Source organism: Micropterus salmoides, unplaced genomic scaffold (assembly GCF_014851395.1).
Source record: "Micropterus salmoides isolate LMB-PRFRI ecotype aquatic unplaced genomic scaffold, ASM1485139v1 Ms_hic_scaffold_20, whole genome shotgun sequence".
Classification (NCBI taxonomy): Eukaryota; Metazoa; Chordata; class Actinopteri; order Centrarchiformes; family Centrarchidae; genus Micropterus; species Micropterus salmoides.
Window position 1 is genome coordinate 32116148 of NW_024041151.1, and position 17860 is coordinate 32134007.

The 17860-nt window shown below is 41.5% G+C and overlaps 1 protein-coding gene across 1 annotated transcript in view; it reads left to right on the forward strand.

Moving 5' to 3' along the window:
- The window catches only part of megf10 (multiple EGF-like-domains 10), a 108685-nt gene that overhangs the window by 47166 nt on the left and 43659 nt on the right, over positions 1-17860 (forward strand). Inside the window, exons 6-9 of the mRNA XM_038733535.1 lie at positions 6120-6366; positions 10886-11006; positions 11858-11994; positions 15343-15555. Coding sequence (XP_038589463.1) covers positions 6120-6366; positions 10886-11006; positions 11858-11994; positions 15343-15555 — 718 coding nt within the window. The remainder of the gene's footprint in view (positions 1-6119; positions 6367-10885; positions 11007-11857; positions 11995-15342; positions 15556-17860) is intronic.

Here is a 17860-nt window from a genome sequence, read left to right on the forward strand (position 1 = left end):
CATCTCTGGACTTAATGACTACAGGCCTGTCGCCCTGACATCTGTAGTCATGAAGTCCTTTGAAAGACTGGTGTTGGCCCACCTGAAGGACATTACATTCCCCTTGTCGGACCCGTTGTAGGGTCAGTGGATGATGCTGTCAAGTTGGGACTGCATTACATCCTGCAACACCTCGACTCTCCACGGATATATGCAAGGATCCTGTTTGTGTTCAACACCATGATCCTCAGCACCAAACTCACCCAGCTCACTGTGCCAGCCTCCACCTGTCAGTGGATCACAGACTTCCTGACTGGCAGGAGGCAGCAGGTGAGGCTGGGGAACATCACATCCAACACATCAGCACTGGCGCCCCCCCAGGGGTGTGTGCTCTCCCCACTGCTCTTCTCCCTCTGCACCAACGACTGCACCTCAGGAGACCCATCTGTCAAACTCCTGAAGTTTGCTGATAACACAACGGTCATCGGCCTCATCCGGGGCGGTGATGAGTCGGCCTGCAGACGGGAGGTTGATCAGCTGGCTCTCTGGTGCGGCCAGAACAACCTGGAGCTTAACACGCTCAAAACTGTGGAGATGATCGTGGACTTCAGGAGGAGCCCCCCCGCTCAGCCCCCCATCACCATACTCAACAGCCCTGTGTCTGCTGTGGAATCCTTCAGGTTTCTGGGATCCACTATATCCCAGGACCTGAAGTGGGAGCCCAACACTGACACCATCATCAAGAAGGCCCAGCAGAGGATGTACTTCCTGCGTCAGCTCAGGAAGATCTACCCGCCTAAGGAGCTGCTGATCCAGTTCTACACAGCCATCATCCAGTCTGTTCTCTGCACCTCCATCACTGTCTGGTTTGGATCTGCCACCAAAAAAGACAAGGACGGACTACAACGGACAGTCAGGACTGCAGACTGTTTACAGTGAAGCGTGTGTCTGATTTTATTTTATTTTTATTATTGTGATTTTGTATTTTTGTATGAGTAAGCACATCATGAGCAATCTACAATCCAGAGTCAAATTCCTCATATGTGTACACATACCTGGCAATAAAAGCTGATTCTGATTAATAAAATGCATTGACACAAATTATTTGCATCGAGGCTTCTTTAATCCATATAACTATATAGCACACTGTTGTGCACGGACATTTATTACTGTCGCACATAGCGCTTTCCTGTGTGAACACGACGTGAATCATATTCACGTCGTGTTCACACAGGAAAGCGCTGTTGCTGTTTGCAAAGTGGAGGAAGAGAGAGAAAATAGTGAGGGACGAAGAAGAAAGTGTCCAAAATATGGGATTATTTCAAACTAAAACTTAAGGTAACAGTAACAGCAACTTTAGCATTTAACAGAAATCATGATTGATTGTTGAGTTGAAGGCTAGCTAAAGTAAGCCGCAGTCCTCAGCTGATAATGTACACACGTGTGTTTGTTGTAACGTCACAGTCAGGAGTTAACTGGGTGTTGGGGAGTATTATACAAGTGTAACTTGTATAATACTCGGGTGATGTTTGTGTTGGTAAAGCAGCTGTCTGGTTGTTGGTCTATTGATGCTGCTGGTCTGATGTTTGGAGGAGGTGGATGTGCTATACAGGTACACATACATGCATACATGTACTCATGTACACAGTGCAATCAAGCATAGTACAAAGGATGCTGGAATAAATAAGTATTTTGTGCAGGAGTAATGACTTGAGGTTGGTGGATTTGGTATACAGTTTCTACAATATGACAATGACGTATGAAAAGCACTGAAATAGGGAATGGTGAATAAATAACAAGTGGTAACCAGTAAACAGGTGGCTGATTAGAGGCATAGTTACTGGGTTATTGCACAGGAATTGTTCCTGACACTGTGAGTCAGAAATCAGCTGTTCATCAGAGTGATGGCTTATGGGAAGAAACTGTTCCTCGGTTGATTGGACATGTTGACTGTGTATATGTTAGTGTGCTGTAATGAATGTGGTCTGTGCGGGGATAGGGAGTGGGACAGGACTTAAGTGTATATTATTAAACAGTGGCACTTTTCCATGTTGGTTATTCCTTCTCACATGAACCATTTAACTCTTCTTTCCTGCAATGTTCTGGGGCTGAATCTTTGTTGGATTGTTTGCAGAGGAAAAAGTTATTCCATCAGTTCCAAAAGACATAACTTGTATTAATAATTAATATTTCAATGTGCTGGCTTCTTTCTTTCCTTATACAACAAAAAAACAAGAGGGGTAATTAATGTAGCTAGAGGTAACCAGCAACTCACAAAGTCTGGTCCAGGTGAGGGTGCCGGAGTAAGAATGACTCTTCTTAAAACTGCAATTGAGGAAAGGAAGGTTGTTTTTGTTTCAATCTAATAATAATAATAATAATACATTTTATTTGAATTCAATTCAATTCAATTTTATTTATATAGCGCCAAATCACAACAACAGTTATCTCACAGTGCTTTTCATAAAAGAGCAGGTCTAGACCGTACTCTATGATGCTATTTACAGAAGCCCAACAGTTCCCACCAAGAGCAGCACTAGGCGACAGAGGCAAGGAAAAACTTCCTTTTAAGAGGCAGAAACCTCGAGCAGAACCATGGCTCAGGGTGGGCGGCCATCTGCCTCGACCGGTTGGGAGTGAAGGAGAGAGAGAGCGAGAGAGAGAGAGAGAGAGAGAGAGAGAGAGAGAGAGAGGGCAGGAGAGGGATGGAAGGAGAGAGAGAGGGGAGGGAGGCAGCCTACACAATATACACACAGAGGTACAGACAGTAAAGGTGATGTTGCTATAGACTAAATGAAAAAATGGTACAGATATTTATAGTAGTGTTAATGGTAACAGTCGTAGTGTTAATTATTATAATAACAATAATAATAATAGGACTAGTAACAATAGTTGTTGTAGCAGAGGGTGTCGAGCAGGAACACGGGGGCAGCAGGTGACCCGCAGCCACAGAGCTTGATAGCTGAATGCTCTGGCTCCTAGTCTACTTTTGGAGACTCTAGGAACCACAAGTAACCCTGCATTCTGGGAGCTCAGTGCTCTGGTGGGGTAGTAAGGTACTATGAGCTCTTTAAGATAAGATGGTGCCTGACCATTAAGAGCTTTGTAGGTAAGAAGAATGATTTTAAATTCTATTCTGGATTTTACTGGAAGCCAATGCAAAGAAGCTAAGACAGGAGAAATATGATCTCTTTTCCTGGTTCCTGTCAGAACACGTGCTGCAGCATTCTGGATCAGCTGAAGAGTCTTAACGGACTTTTTCGAGCAGCCTGATAATAAAGAATTGCAGTAATCCAGCCTAGAAGTAACAAATGCATGGACTAGTTTTTCTGCATCATTTTTAGACAGGATGATTGCCTGATTTTCGCAATATTACGTAGGTGAAAAAAGGCGGTCCTTGAAATTTGCTTAATGTGAGACTTAAACGACATGTCCTGATCAAAGATAACTCCAAGATTCCTCACAGTGGTGCTGGAGGCCAGGGCAATTCCATCAAGGGAAACTATATCTTTAGATAATGCGTGACGGAGGTGCTTGGGCCCCAGAACAATAACTTCAGTTTTATCTGAGTTTAACATTAGAAAATTACAGGTCATCCAGGTTTTAACATCCTGAAGGCACATTTGAAGTTTAGCTAACTGATGAGTTTCATCTGGTTTGATCGATAGATATAACTGGGTATCATCTGCATAACAATGAAAGTTTATGGAATATTTCCTGATAATATTGCCTAAAGGAAGCATATATAAAGTGAAGAGGATTGGTCTGAGGACAGATCCTTGTGGAACTCCATGACTAACTTTGGCATGCATGGAGGACTCATCGTTAACATATACAAACTGAAATCGATCTGATAAATAGGACTTAAACCAGCTTAGAGCGGTCCCTTAAATGCCAATGAAATGTTCCAGTCTCTGCAATAGGATCTGATGGTCAATGGTATCAAATGCAGCACTAAGATCTAATAAAACCAGTACAGAGACAAGTCCTTTGTCTGATGCAATAAGGAGGTCGTTAGTAATTTTCATCAGTGCTGTCTCTGTGTTATGATGAGCTCTAAATCCTGACTTAAAATCCTCAAATAAACTATTGCTCTGTAGAAAGTCACACAGCTGTTTAGCAACTGCTTTCTCCAGAACCTTAGAGAGAAATGGAAGGTTAGATATAGGTCTATAGTTGGCTAAAACATCCGGATCAAGTTTGGGCTTTTTCAGAAGAGGTTTAATTACAGCTACTTTAAAGTACTGTGGTACATAGCCTGTTGATAAAGATAGATTGATTATATCTAGCATAGAAGTGCTGACTAAGGGTAAAACATCTTTAAGCAACCTACCGGGATGGGGTCTAAGAGGCAGGTTGATGGTTTAGATGAAGAAATTATTGAAGTTAGTTGGTAAAGGTTGAGGGAAGCAAAACAGTCTAAACATATATCTGGTTCTACAGCTGTATCTAAGGTTCCTGAGTTTAGAGATAATTCGGTGCCGGTTGAGGGCAGGTCTTGGTGAATTTTGTCTCTAATAGCTAGAATTTTATCATTAAAGAAGCTCAAGAAGTCGTAACTACTGAGAGTTATGGGAATACTTGGCTCAATAGAGCTGTGACTCTCTGTCAGCCTGGCTACAGTGCTGAAAAGAAACCTGGGGTTGTTCCTATTTTCCTCTATTAATGATGAGTAGTGCGCTGCTCTGGCATTACGGAGGGCCTTCCTATAAGTTTTAAGACTATCTTGCCAAATTAAACAAGAATTTTCCAGTTTGGTAGAACGCCAATTCCTCTCAAGTTTCCGCGATATTTGCTTTAATTTGCGAGTTTCAGTATTATACAATGGAGCTAACCGTCTTTGTTTTAGTATTTTCTTTTTTAGAGGGGCTACAGAGTAGAGTGTCATTCGCAGGAGCCTGCAGCACTATCAACAAGATAATCGATTTGGGAGGGACTGAAACTAGCATAGGAGTCCTCTGTTACTTTGTGACTTGATAATGAATTTAGAGCTGATGGAATCGCATCCTTAAATTTAGCTATAGCACTATCAGACAGACATCTTGTATAGAAATTTTTGCCCAATGGCGTGTAGTTCAGCAATACAAACTCAAAAGTTATTAAACAGTGGTCAGATAAAGAGGGATTCTGTGTGAACACCACTAAATGTTCAATTTCAATACCGTATACCAAAACAAGGTCGAGGGTGTGGTTATAACAGTGAGTCGGTTCATGAACACTCTGAGAGAAGCCAATGGAATCTAACAGAGAGATAAACGCAGTACTGAAGCTGTCATTTTCAACGTCCACATGAATATTAAAATCCCCTACAATAATAAGTGTGGACCAAGTGCTCGGTACACTATAACAAAAAGAATTGGTTGCAGTGATTTCCAGCTTGGGTGTGAAAGACTAAGAACAAGGCTTTCAAATGAGTTATAGGTTTAGAGCTGATTAATAGGCTAGAGTCGAAGATAGCTGCAACTCCACCTCCTCGGCCTGTGCCTCGAGGAATGTGAGTATTAATATGACTGGGAGGGTTGGATTCATTTAGGCTAACATATTCTCCATCACCCAGCCAGGTTTCAGTAAGACAAAATAAATCAATATCATAATCTGATATTAGTTCATTTACTAGTACACCTTTAGAAGAGAGAGATCTGATGTTTAAGAGTCCACATTTAACTCTCCTATTCGTTTGCACTATTGCTCTTGTGGTTTAAATTTTTATGACCCACTTTAAGATCAGGGTTACACTTACATCATGGTTCATGAGGTGAAAAAGAATTACAAGACCATTGATTACCTGGATGATAAAAGAACAGAGAACAATGTGACTCTTCCAGCCCTGCATCATGTGTTGACAGATTGACATGCATACATTAGGTTTGGTGTAAAAGGGTCCCAAAAGCAGGCTGAACATGGTATCCTTGGTGAAAAGAGGCTGTTAGAGGGCTGAATAATCTGAAGTGGTATACAAGCGGTCAGATCTTTATATAATGTCTTCATCTGGCAGATTGACATAGTGAAATATATGTAGCTTACATAAGTAAGACTTACTCTTGAAGCCTGGCAACTAATCACATATGACAACATGTGACATGTGCCATGTCAAACAAGATAAACTAAATCTGGATTCCTTTCCTTCATCTTCCCCTCAGCTTGTGACAGTTACCATTGGGGTCCTCACTGCAGTAACAGATGTCAGTGCCAGAACGGAGCATTGTGTAACCCCATCACAGGAGCCTGTATCTGCACTCCTGGATATAGAGGCTGGCGCTGTGAGGCCCAGTGTGAAGTGGGCACCTATGGTAACGGATGCCAACAGAAATGCCAGTGCCAGAATGGAGCCACCTGTCACCATGTGACCGGAGAATGCAAGTGCTCACCAGGATACACTGGAGCTTTGTAAGTAAAAGGAGAACATTCATTCCAGTGCCAGTGCCTTTTGGGCATGAGAATGAGTATGAGCTCATCTGTTTGCATGGGCTGACTCAGCACCAACTTGCCAAAGAAACCAGGTCAGATTGGAACAGGGACACCTTAAAGGACATCTAGTGTATCTATCTTGATTTTCACAAGTACAAAGTCAGTGATCCTTCCTCTTCTTCATTCTGGTCCATTGTTAGTCCAGTCCACTTTACAAAATGGAGGTCAAAAACACTATCCATGTCCGTATTTGCATTTGTCATTTCAAAATCCAGATGCAATTTAATGTATTTACATTCACAGTAGCCCAATCCAATTGGTGGTCCGTGGGCCACATTCAGCCCCGAAGCAACCTCCGTGTCACGCAGCAAACATAATCTTAGATATGACAACAAAGTTAACTACATATATAGCGTATGGAAGTAGTGTGGGAAGTGAGCTATTGCGTTTCCTTCTCATCTCTGTTGAGAGTTTCACATGCGCTGTACCGATCACTGCCAGTCCAGGGCTCAACAATAAGGACTGCTTGACCTGCAGTCTCTCCAGAGCGCCTCCACTCCATACACACTGAATGAAGACAGCCAGCTGATCGGGTGACGTTACTGAAGTTGACGATAGCTACACTCCTTAGTGTAAGTACGTGGTGCAATAAAACCTTTGCCAGTAAAAAGCCGATACTTTATCAACACACCTGTTTAGCATAAACATTTAGAATGCAATATTTTAATCAGCTCAGTCTCTCATCCACCGCAGCAGTGTTTTGGTTTTACACAAGCACAGCACTGATTCGGCTAATAGCTCATTGTTACAAAAAAGCTAAAAGTGAAAGCTGTCTGTCTTTAGTAACTTTTAGTTTGCCACATACCTTAAAATATGGCACACTATAAACTCAGCTGGTGGCTGAGATAAACCAGCCCCAGCAGCAGAGGGAGGAGGAAGATGACGACGACAGGAGGAATGACTAAGGCAAGGATTATACTTTCCGCGTCTGTGGATGGGGGTACGCGTAGGGTCCGCGCGCCTTTCGTTTTTTGTGTCCGTGCCAGGTCCGCGTGGCGACTAGTGTCCACCAGCTGAACAAGTTCTCTGGAATTATATTTTCCCCTCCCTCATGTCGTGTGAACTAAGAAGATTATCTTTACATTATTTTTCTTGATCTTGAGGGTCACCTAATTTGGGTGGCCCCACCTGTCATCCATGTGCTCACTTACTAACTTCTGTTTCTCTAGAAACTAGATTTGTTTCGCTTTGAAAAAAACCTTTACTATGACATTTGTTCAGTGTTGTGGTAAGGACTCAGTGGGACAGGTGATTTTAGATGAAAAAAGGATATAAATCATCAGTAAACAAAAAAAAGATTTTCAACTGGTTGTAAATTAACATTTTTATCTAACAATTTCATTTGAAATAATGTGATATTGTAAATGAATTAGTTTGTTTTGTGTCTCTCAACATTGAGACCACAGTTGTGGGACATGAAGAAAAGTGGTGTTTGGACCCATAAAATGCTTCATAAATTTTATTAAATCACATTATTTTGTGATTATGTTTTATGTCAAGATGTGCCAAAACAATATGCATATATTTATCAAGCATCATATGAAAAATTTTAACATAAATCTAAAATGTCACTGCTGAGGCTTAAAAATGCCCGTAGTTGCAGAAACACCCATAAATACAAGTAGTCCGTGTCCGCGGGGTCCGCAGCTGTCCGTGTCCGCTATATTTGAGGCTTAATAGGGACTGATGTCTGAGGTCGCGTTAAGGTCTTTTCACACGGGAAGTGACACTCCGCCTGCGTAGTCGCCTTTCCCCGCTCTGCGTTTCTCATGTGAACAGACAGGGAGACAAGCGGTCTGCGAGCGGAAGGTGCTCTATAGCAACGGCTTCTGTGCGCTACTGTATTCCTTCATAGCCTAGCTCAAAGTAAAACTATAAGTAACGTTAATTGATAGGTAATATTATTATATTATATATATTATTCATATTCATATAGGCCTAGCTGATAAATGTAGTCATGCAAACGCCCTCCTGTTAATGTCCCGATAACTGTTCAGTGAACACTTATATTTCAGGGAAGTCACAGACGGCGAGGATCAGTCTCTCTAGCATCATCTTTTTGTGCTGCAGGTCGGGTAGAGAAAGTTCAAGTCCATTCAACTTTGGCAGGGGAGGGCGTGTGTGCGTGAGACGAGTACGACCGCGACAGTTTTACGGGAACACGCCCGCTTGTTGCTCCTCCCTTCCTACACGCTCGCCACTCATTGAAAATGAATTATGAGGCGCGTAAATTGCTTCCTGTGTGAAAAGGCCTTTATGCAGAATACGGTAATATAGGTCTATTAGACGGACGGGCGTCCAAGGAGCGCAGATGGGATGATGCTATTTCCGGTAGCGAGACTAAAACAACACGTTATTATGCGCTATCGCTTTTAACTTTTATTATAGCCTACTACATGTTCTTCTTCAATCGGCCTAATATAATGATTTAATGTGGTCATTATGTTGTTGTTAGTTTGTTGTAGCCTACAGTTTAGACTACTGATTAATTAAAAAATTTAGCTATTTGACTTTTTTTGATCTGTAATGAAATGTAAAATTATTCGCCATACCTGGCACATTACAGCTGTCATCACTCAGTTTAAAGTGCTGCCAAACAGTTGGGGGCTTCATTTTGCTTTTCCTTTGATGTGAACTGGAGCATTACGTTCACTGCTGTGAGCGGATGTCCAGCGCATGAAAAAAACCCTCAACATTCGAATTTAAAAATTAACAATTGAATGTGTATCCAATGATGAATATTTGATTTTGAATATTCGGGTCCAGCCCTACAGTAAACTTACCCATTTGCCTCACCAATAGCCAAATCACAGCTCTGATTGCAGTCTGCATTGCTAGAAAATCCAGGTCCTAGTGTCCTAGCCAGTGTTGGGCAGTAACGCGCTACTATGTAATATTATTACTTTTCCCAATATCTTTTAGTGTAAGGGATTACTATTTCCAAAACAGTAATTGTATTACAGTTACTAATCCCAGTAACGCTGCGTTATATAGTAATGTAGGTAGTAATGTAACGAGTAACATAACCTCCCAGTAATAAGCCTTTTGAAGGAGTAATAATTAGTAACTTATTACAATTTCTGAGTAACTTGCCCAACACTGGTCCTAGCAGGTAAGTAATGCTAGTAAATTCAGGTTGGTTTTAGGCCATCAGAATGTAGCACGAATTAGTAACATGCAATAATGGGATGAGGTTGCATACAAAGGGAGAGAAAGTAGAGGAGAGAGGAGCTCAGTGCATTATGGGAAATCCCCCGGCACTGTAGGCCTATTGCAGCCTGATAAGGAATGTTTCAGGAGTCACCTGAGCCAGCCCTAACTATAAGCTTTATCAAAGAGGAAAGTCTTAAGCCTACTCTTAAATGTGGAGATGGTGTCTGCCTCCTGAACCCAAACTGGAACCTGGTTCCACAGGAGAGGAGCTTGATAGCTGAACGCTCTGGCTCCTAGTCTACTTTTGGAGACTCTAGGAACCACAAGTAACCCTGCATTCTGGGAGCGCAGTGCTCTGGTGGGGTAGTAAGGTACTATGAGCTCTTTAAGATAAGATGGTGCCTGACCATTAAGAGCTTTGTAGGTAAGAAGAATGATTTTAAATTCTATTCTGGATTTTACTGGAAGCCAATGCAAAGAAGCTAAGACAGGAGAAATGTCATTCTTTTCCTGGTTCCTGGTCAGAACACGTGCTGCAGCATTCTGGATCAGCTGAAGAGTCTTAATGGACTTTTTCGAGCAGCCTGATAATAAGGAATTGCAGTAATCCAGCCTAGAAGTAACAAATGCATGGACTAGTTTTTCTGCATCATTTTTAGACAGGATGTTCCTGATTTTCGCAATATTACGTAGGTGAAAAAAGGCGGTCCTTGAAATTTGCTTAATGTGAGACTTAAACGACATGTCCTGATCAAAGATAACTCCAAGATTCCTCACAGTGGTGCTGGAGGCCAGGACGATGCCATCAAGGGAAACTATATCTTTAGATAATGCGTCACGGAGGTGCTTAGGCCCAGAACAATAACTTCAGTTTTATCTGAGTTTAACATTAGAAAATTACAGGTCATCCAGGTTTTAACATCCTAAAGGCAATAATAATTGAGTATCATCAACATAACAATGAAAGTTTATGGCGTGTTTCCTGATAATCTTGCCTAAAGGAAGCATATATAAAGTGAACAGGATTGGACCCAGCACAGATCCTTGTGGAACTCTGTGACTGACTTTGGCTTGCATGGAATATTCATCGTTAACAGAATACGTAAGCAAAGAAGAAGAGATGGGTTATGTGGTTATTTATGTAAATGCTGGGAGTGGCATGATTAAGGTGTGGCCCTGCTCCTGAAACTCTGTTAGATAGCCCCAAAATGTAAAGTAAACTAACATATGTGACCTTCAAAAGTGGACAAATATTAACCGGACGGTGTTTTCTTTTTCTTCATAGCTGTGAAGATCTGTGTCCTCCAGGTAAACATGGGCAGCAATGTGAGGAGAGATGTCCGTGTCAGAATGGAGGAGTGTGTCACCATGTGACTGGAGAGTGCTCCTGTCCTGCAGGATGGATGGTACACACTTCCAACTTCTTGAGAAGAATGGCTTATTGTCACCCATACTCCCAGCAGTTGCACAATGCATACAGGAGATTGCATAAGCAATATCATCTAAAATGAATAAACAGATGTTAATAAATACTGCGAGAGAAGTCAGAGGTGCCTAAGTCCTAAAAGGATTTAGCACTGGACATGAAAAAAATATTAAGTTTGTAAACAAGACCTGGGAAAAGAGGCAGACAATTCATTCTTAAAGTACTCAACAGCCTCAAAGTATCCTCACACATGCTAGTGTCCACTGAATAACATGTCAGTATCAGCTGAACCAGAGGAGAGACAGTCAAGCAGCTCCTCTAACGTATTTCATAAAGTTAAAAGGCTCTCAGAAATTTAGCAATTCTCTGGATAGACCTTAAGACAGGCAACAGACATGTAAAAAGTCTCCTAAAAACAGTAACATGAGGTCATAATGTGATGGGATCTCTATGAATTATTGTCAAGAAGCAGCATTTGATTTTGAAGTTATAAACTAAATCAAATCAATCAAATTAGCTTTATTGGCATGGATGCGTAATAACAATATTGCCAAAGCATCATACATACTACATAAGAACAATCAACCCCATACATTTCATTAAACAAGTAATTAAAGCGTAAAGTAATCAAAGCGTATGTGTGTTTCTGTTAAAAAAAATATTAAAAATAAAATAAATAAATAAAACAGTAAGCGTGTGTGCCAATCACACACATCAGCAGGCCTAGAAAACAGAAAGGCATGCATACAAAGACTTGAGGTGTAAAAGCTGTTCACGTGATCAACGGTTTAAATACTTTATGTATGTGCCTCTTGTCATTGCTGTGTGCAGGGTACAGTGTGTGGCCAGCCATGTCCAGACGGGAGATTTGGACAAAACTGTTCACAGGAATGTCAGTGCCACAACAATGGCCTCTGTGTGCCATCCAATGGACGGTGTCTCTGCAGCCCTGGATACACAGGAGAACGGCAAGTGTAACTTTTACATTATACCATACAGCAGTTTCCATAGATTAAATTTGGCATTGAATCCCAAAGACGCTCAGCCTGGATTTTCTAGTTCCAACTTTCAGTTCATAGATAACTAATAACTTTTGCTTTTTGAAAGCTTTTGGCACATACTTGATACACGATTTTTTTGCAGTTATTAACCGATTGTTAAATGTGTTAAATTCATGTGGAAGACGGAAAGGCATTTTTTCAAAAGGTCAAATAGCTTGCCCCCATTTAAATAAACAATATTTAATTTAATTTGGTAAGAAGTTTAACATAGAATATGGCTTGGTCATGTAGCTTTAATTTTGGCAACTTAACATTCACTTAATGCTACTGTTGTTGTCGTGTCAGGTATGTTGTGGTGTCAGTGGTACCAACTCTTTTCCAATGAAAGAAGCTAGCACTAGCTCCAGTAGTCGCCAGATAACGTCAAATGCATATTGCATTGGCTGGATATAGTCTATGGTCTGTCAGAGCCCAGAGATTGTTGAAAATGCGCTAATGAGATAACAGGGCTAACAGTGGAAAATACCTCTTTGAGCAGCTTATTGGTGATTATATCTGGGATGCAAGAGGAGGAGTTTAAATGGGAGACTGTACTATAACAATGAAATTGTATTGTGTTCAAACAGGGTAAAAGGCATGGGGAATGGAAAGAACCATAGACTATAAAAAAATTGGACGTAGCCACCGTGGTGTCACCCATTGGTTTGTGGACACCATTCTGAAGCCTCCAGTTTGGCATTTTGGCCATTGACATCTTGGTTTTTGGAACCAGAAGTGATCATATTTGGAGGAGAGGGTGGCGCTAACTAGCTTGGTAAATAAGGTGCATCTGTAAATGACATTAACTGTGATATTAATTAGGATGCTAATTTTGGCTAGCAAAAACTAAATACTTACCATAAATAAATGAAAAGTCAAAAGATCATTTGCATCTGCTTAACTCTTCCACATTCTACAGAGAGAACAGAGAAAACACAGTCACAAAGCCCAATTCCATGTTTTCACAGACAGATCTCAGCAGAGTGCCACGCAGGACTTTAGGCCTGTATAATTAGCAATACTAGAGAGCACACACCATATACTTAAGCAGACCAGTGACAAAACAGGAATAGTCCTTCCAAGTGCAGTTTTATGAGTAAATAAGGGTTTGAGGGAAGCCAAACATCACTATATAGCACTGCTTGGAACTGAGCCAGCCATGCCACACCCCAACCCACTGGAATCCATTAACAGAGCGGGGCAGGGGTTGTGGGGATGAGTCAAATTGCCCTGCTTATTGGCAGTGCTTTGCAAGAATAAATCCCTATTTGCTGTCTTTCTTCTTTTTGCCTGCTCTAAATGATGGGGTAGGAGCAAGGCCTTTCATTTTCAAACCCAGCTTGATTTGGAGGATGGGCTGGACTATGTTTGTACTGTAATCATGGAAGAGAGAACAAGGACAGACTGTATTGACTGTATGTTTGTTTTACTTAGCTGTTTGCCATATTAGCTGAAGCTCCATGTTCCAGCAAAGACTGATTCAGAATTAGCCATGGAACCACCACTGAATCTACACACTAAAATACCTTATTTATGTTTGTAGGGACAAGTGAATAAAGTTGTAGGAGCGCTCAATCAGGATGTATTCATGGAAACAATAAGGCCCCAAAAAGGATTTCTGACCTTCAGAATAAAGGGGTGTAGGATTTTTCCTTTATACTCTAAAATCACAGATTAATTATCAGTGTCAGATAAGAGTGACCATCAGCCATGCAGACTTGTGCACTGCAAATAAAAAAAGTTTATAGCTGACAGCCTGTTAGATCCAACCCTTCACCAGAACACTGACTCAGCTGATTAGGAGAACAGTGTTTGAGAACAGCTTTTCTCTGCCTAATGAGTAAAAATGGTTAAATTTACATTCAAACAAATCAAGATTATGTTTGAATGTGCAATACACCTGAGATATCCTTCTCGGTTGTATTGCAACATACTTCTATGATGGACTTGCATGAGGCAGCCTCAAAAATGTTTTGTAAATGACAAGATGTGGGGTTTACCGTTCTCTTCCAGTCAGAGTGGTTTACAATACATCCCAGGATGGTGTCTTCCCCCCCACCCCACTAGAGGAGTTATCTTTCTAATTGAGGTGGAACGTTTATGACCTCCAGCCACATGATCAGATGTCCCTCCTTGATGCAATGAATGTTGGATGCCTGAACATATCTGCAGAAGACTGTCAGTGATGGACTAGACATGCAAACAGATTCCTTCTCAGGTGTATTGCAAGAGAGGACATAAGGTGTGATGTGGATGAGAACTTGTGGCCAAAAGCACAAGACAGGGTTGGCTAGCACTGTTGCATTTCTAGATCTATCCTATACAAGTAAATGCTCCGTATTTGTATAGCGCCTTTCTAGTCTTTTCGACCACTCAAAGTGCTTTTACACTACATCTGCATTCACCAGTCATACACATTCATACACTGAGCCTAAGTGCTCAAACGGAAACGAACATTCACACTCACTCATACACTGGCGGAACAGCCGCCAGGGGCAATTCGGGGTTCAGTATTTTGCCCAAGGACACTTCAACACGCAACCAGGGGGAGCCAGGGATTGAACCGCCGACCTTCCGATTAACGGCTCTACCTCCTGAGCCACAGTATAGTTTTGCACTGCATTACTGTAATAAATTTGTGCTCTTTGAATTAGTCTGTGCAACAAAGCTACACCAGAGAAAATTGCTACATAGCAAACAAAAAATGGCTAAAGCCAACAAAACAAGGTTGTCAACGACAGTCAGAATTACAAAGGTAAGCTATTCAAAGTTAATGTGTTCACTAAACAGGTTCACTTACAGTCTAAGTCTAATATACTCACAACAGTTCTCTACTTACAATGAACACAGACATAACACACAGTACACAGGCTCAGGTTGGGAAAGGCAGAGAGAGAAGAGTTCCTGTCAGTGGGGCTTAAGATGTGCTGCTGTCATCCAGGGGACCAATCAGGAGGGTCCAATCAGCTCTGCAGAACCAATCCAGTGTGCCCACCTGTTCTCTATTACCTGCATACACTCACACACACTCTAAGGGAGGAGAACAGCCGACAGTGCAGGGAAAGAGATAAAATAGACAACAAAATATGACCCCAGGGTCATACCAGCAAAAAAGAAAATTGCACCATTTCTAATCCATTTGTGACATATACCATAAGGTAGCATGTGATGTCTTGGTTTATGCTAAATAAATAAAAGATTATTCAAAAACAATGGTGATACATCTTGTAAGAGTGTTGGTGTTTTTTGACCATGCATATCTCTTGCTGTGAACAGGTGCCAGGATGAGTGTCCAGTTGGTACTTATGGTGCTGGCTGCACAAAGATGTGTCGCTGTAAGAACAACAGCAAGTGCAACCACACCAACGGATTGTGTCTGTGTGAGCCAGGATACAAAGGGGAGACATGTGACATCCGATTGTGTCCTGGAGGACAGTATGGCCTTCAATGTGATAGGACGTGTCCGTGCTACACACAGAACACACGCAGGTATGCCAAATCAACCAGTTCTCACTCCCCGACTTGCCCCATATGGACACATTGTCAAGACCAGTCGTGTTGTCTAGTTTTTTGTAGTGCGACGTGTCCCAGAGTGACGTCCCTTAAGCACCACTACACTCACTAATACATACAGTATGCATGTACATGTAATAGAGAGCATTCTGAAGGACTGCTTAGGCTATGTGTTATCAACACTGCAAAGACTTTAACAGCCGATGACAGTTACAGGTGGGGAGAATGGACTGATTTTTTACTGTTTAATGTTAATCACCATCTAACTCAGACAGTTAAGAGCTACATTTAGCCTTAGTTGTTATATGAATATGGTCCCTGGAGCACAGGTTCTGTCAGCTGGCAATGTACATTTAAGAGGGCAAATTGCTATTATTATCTTCAACAATAATGGAAAGCTGAGGCTCAGTAGCAGGAATAACAGTTCTATCACCAAACCTCATTCATTACAGATTATGAACAGTGAGGACATAAAAAGTGGTCCACATCATCACAACAACCCCAGCTGTTAGAGTACCGTTAATGATAACGTAGGCTATATGCTACTTTCACTCACCAGGTAACGTTACGATAGCATCAGCCTCATTGTCTGTAGTTTCTGTAACGTTAACGTTCATGTCATCTGCTGCTGCCGCGGTGTCCCTCAGAGCGGCAGGAGATTCAGTGGCAGGCTTACGAAAACACTAAAAGAGTGTAGTCTGAGTTTAATCAACTTGCACAGAGTGACCATCAGGCAGCTGTGTTGTTGTTTGGTAGGTGACGTTAGATCCCGGTCACAGGCCACGGAAGCCTTAAAAGTCAGTGCTTCGCAACACAGATGGGGTGAATTTATAAATGAAAGTGTGAAATTTAGCTCACAAACAATATTGTTACATATCATCTCGCTAAGTGGGTATACGGAAATTCTTGACCTTTTTGTAGTGGGTATACGGCGAATACCCGGGAATCACAGACTATACCACTGGTCAAGACCACTTTTGTCAGTTTGTAAAGGTTGGCATATTTAACACAAAAGACTGACTAAGTAGGTGGTGGGGGTGGGGGAAGGGTCAAACAAAAAGTAAACATTAAGGTTCAGTGTATAATATTTCTGAGGATCTATTGACAGAAATGTAATAAAGATCCATAACTATGTGTTCAGTGGTGTATAATACATAATAAACTGTCATATCTATATAACCTCGTCGCCATGTTGCACAATCATGTTTCTACTGTAGCTGAAAACGGACAAACAGTGCTGCAGAGGACTGTGAGGGGTGTACTCACTTTAGTTGCCAGCGGTTTAGACATTAATGGTTGTGTGATGTGTTATTTTGAGGGGACAGTAAATTTACACTGTTATACAAGCTGTCCACTCACTACTTTACATTGTAGCAAAGTGTAATTTCTTCAGTGTTGTCACATGAAAAGATATAATCAAATATTTACAAAAATGTGAGGGGTGTACTCACTCTTGTGAGATACTTTATATTGCAGGCAAAACTGCAAAGAAGTGATTATGTGAGTAACTGATGCTGTCATTACTGAGATCCATTTCAGCACCGCTGTCAAAGTATTTATATTTTTTGCCGCTATCAAAGCACCTTAATCTAGTCACAGTCGATAACGCGTTAACTTGCCCAGCCCCAATCATAACACAACACATTTTGACAACAAAAGTGTATCCAAAGGACACTTTTAAGTGATGCACACCTCCTACAACCTGTGTTATGGTTCTATTTCATGTAGGCTTCGCCCTCTAAGGCCATTGCTATTGGCTTTTCCCCCTACGAGCGCATGCGCGGCACTGATCAAACTTGTCTACGCCCACCCACAGCGTGGGCCTCCTATGTCCACACCTTGTTTACATACACAATGGTGAGACACAGCCTTCGGCTTCCAGTTTTCTTTAGCACTGAGCCATCTACGAGCATTCTAAAGAGCAAAGATACAAAGAGCGATGTCTACTAGCAAGCTTACCGGCCCAAAGCGAAAGGCCTTTTTATATGTAACTACAAACTTGATTTTTGACTGCAGTGCGATAAATATGCTCTCAAAACATTGTTTTTGCTTGCAAGTGTTAGTGAAGTTCAGAGTTTGTTCTACATATACTTCATATTGAAGTTTTAACATTCAAATCTCAATTTCAAGTTCAAATCTGTATCTTTCAATTCAGTTAACAGACATTAGGAAGAAGGTTTTTTCATGTGTTGTCTGTGTATGTTTGTCAGTGTGATTGTTGACCCTGTAGACAGCTGACTGTTGTGGGCCAGTAGTCAGTGATCAGTTAGACTGGCACAGC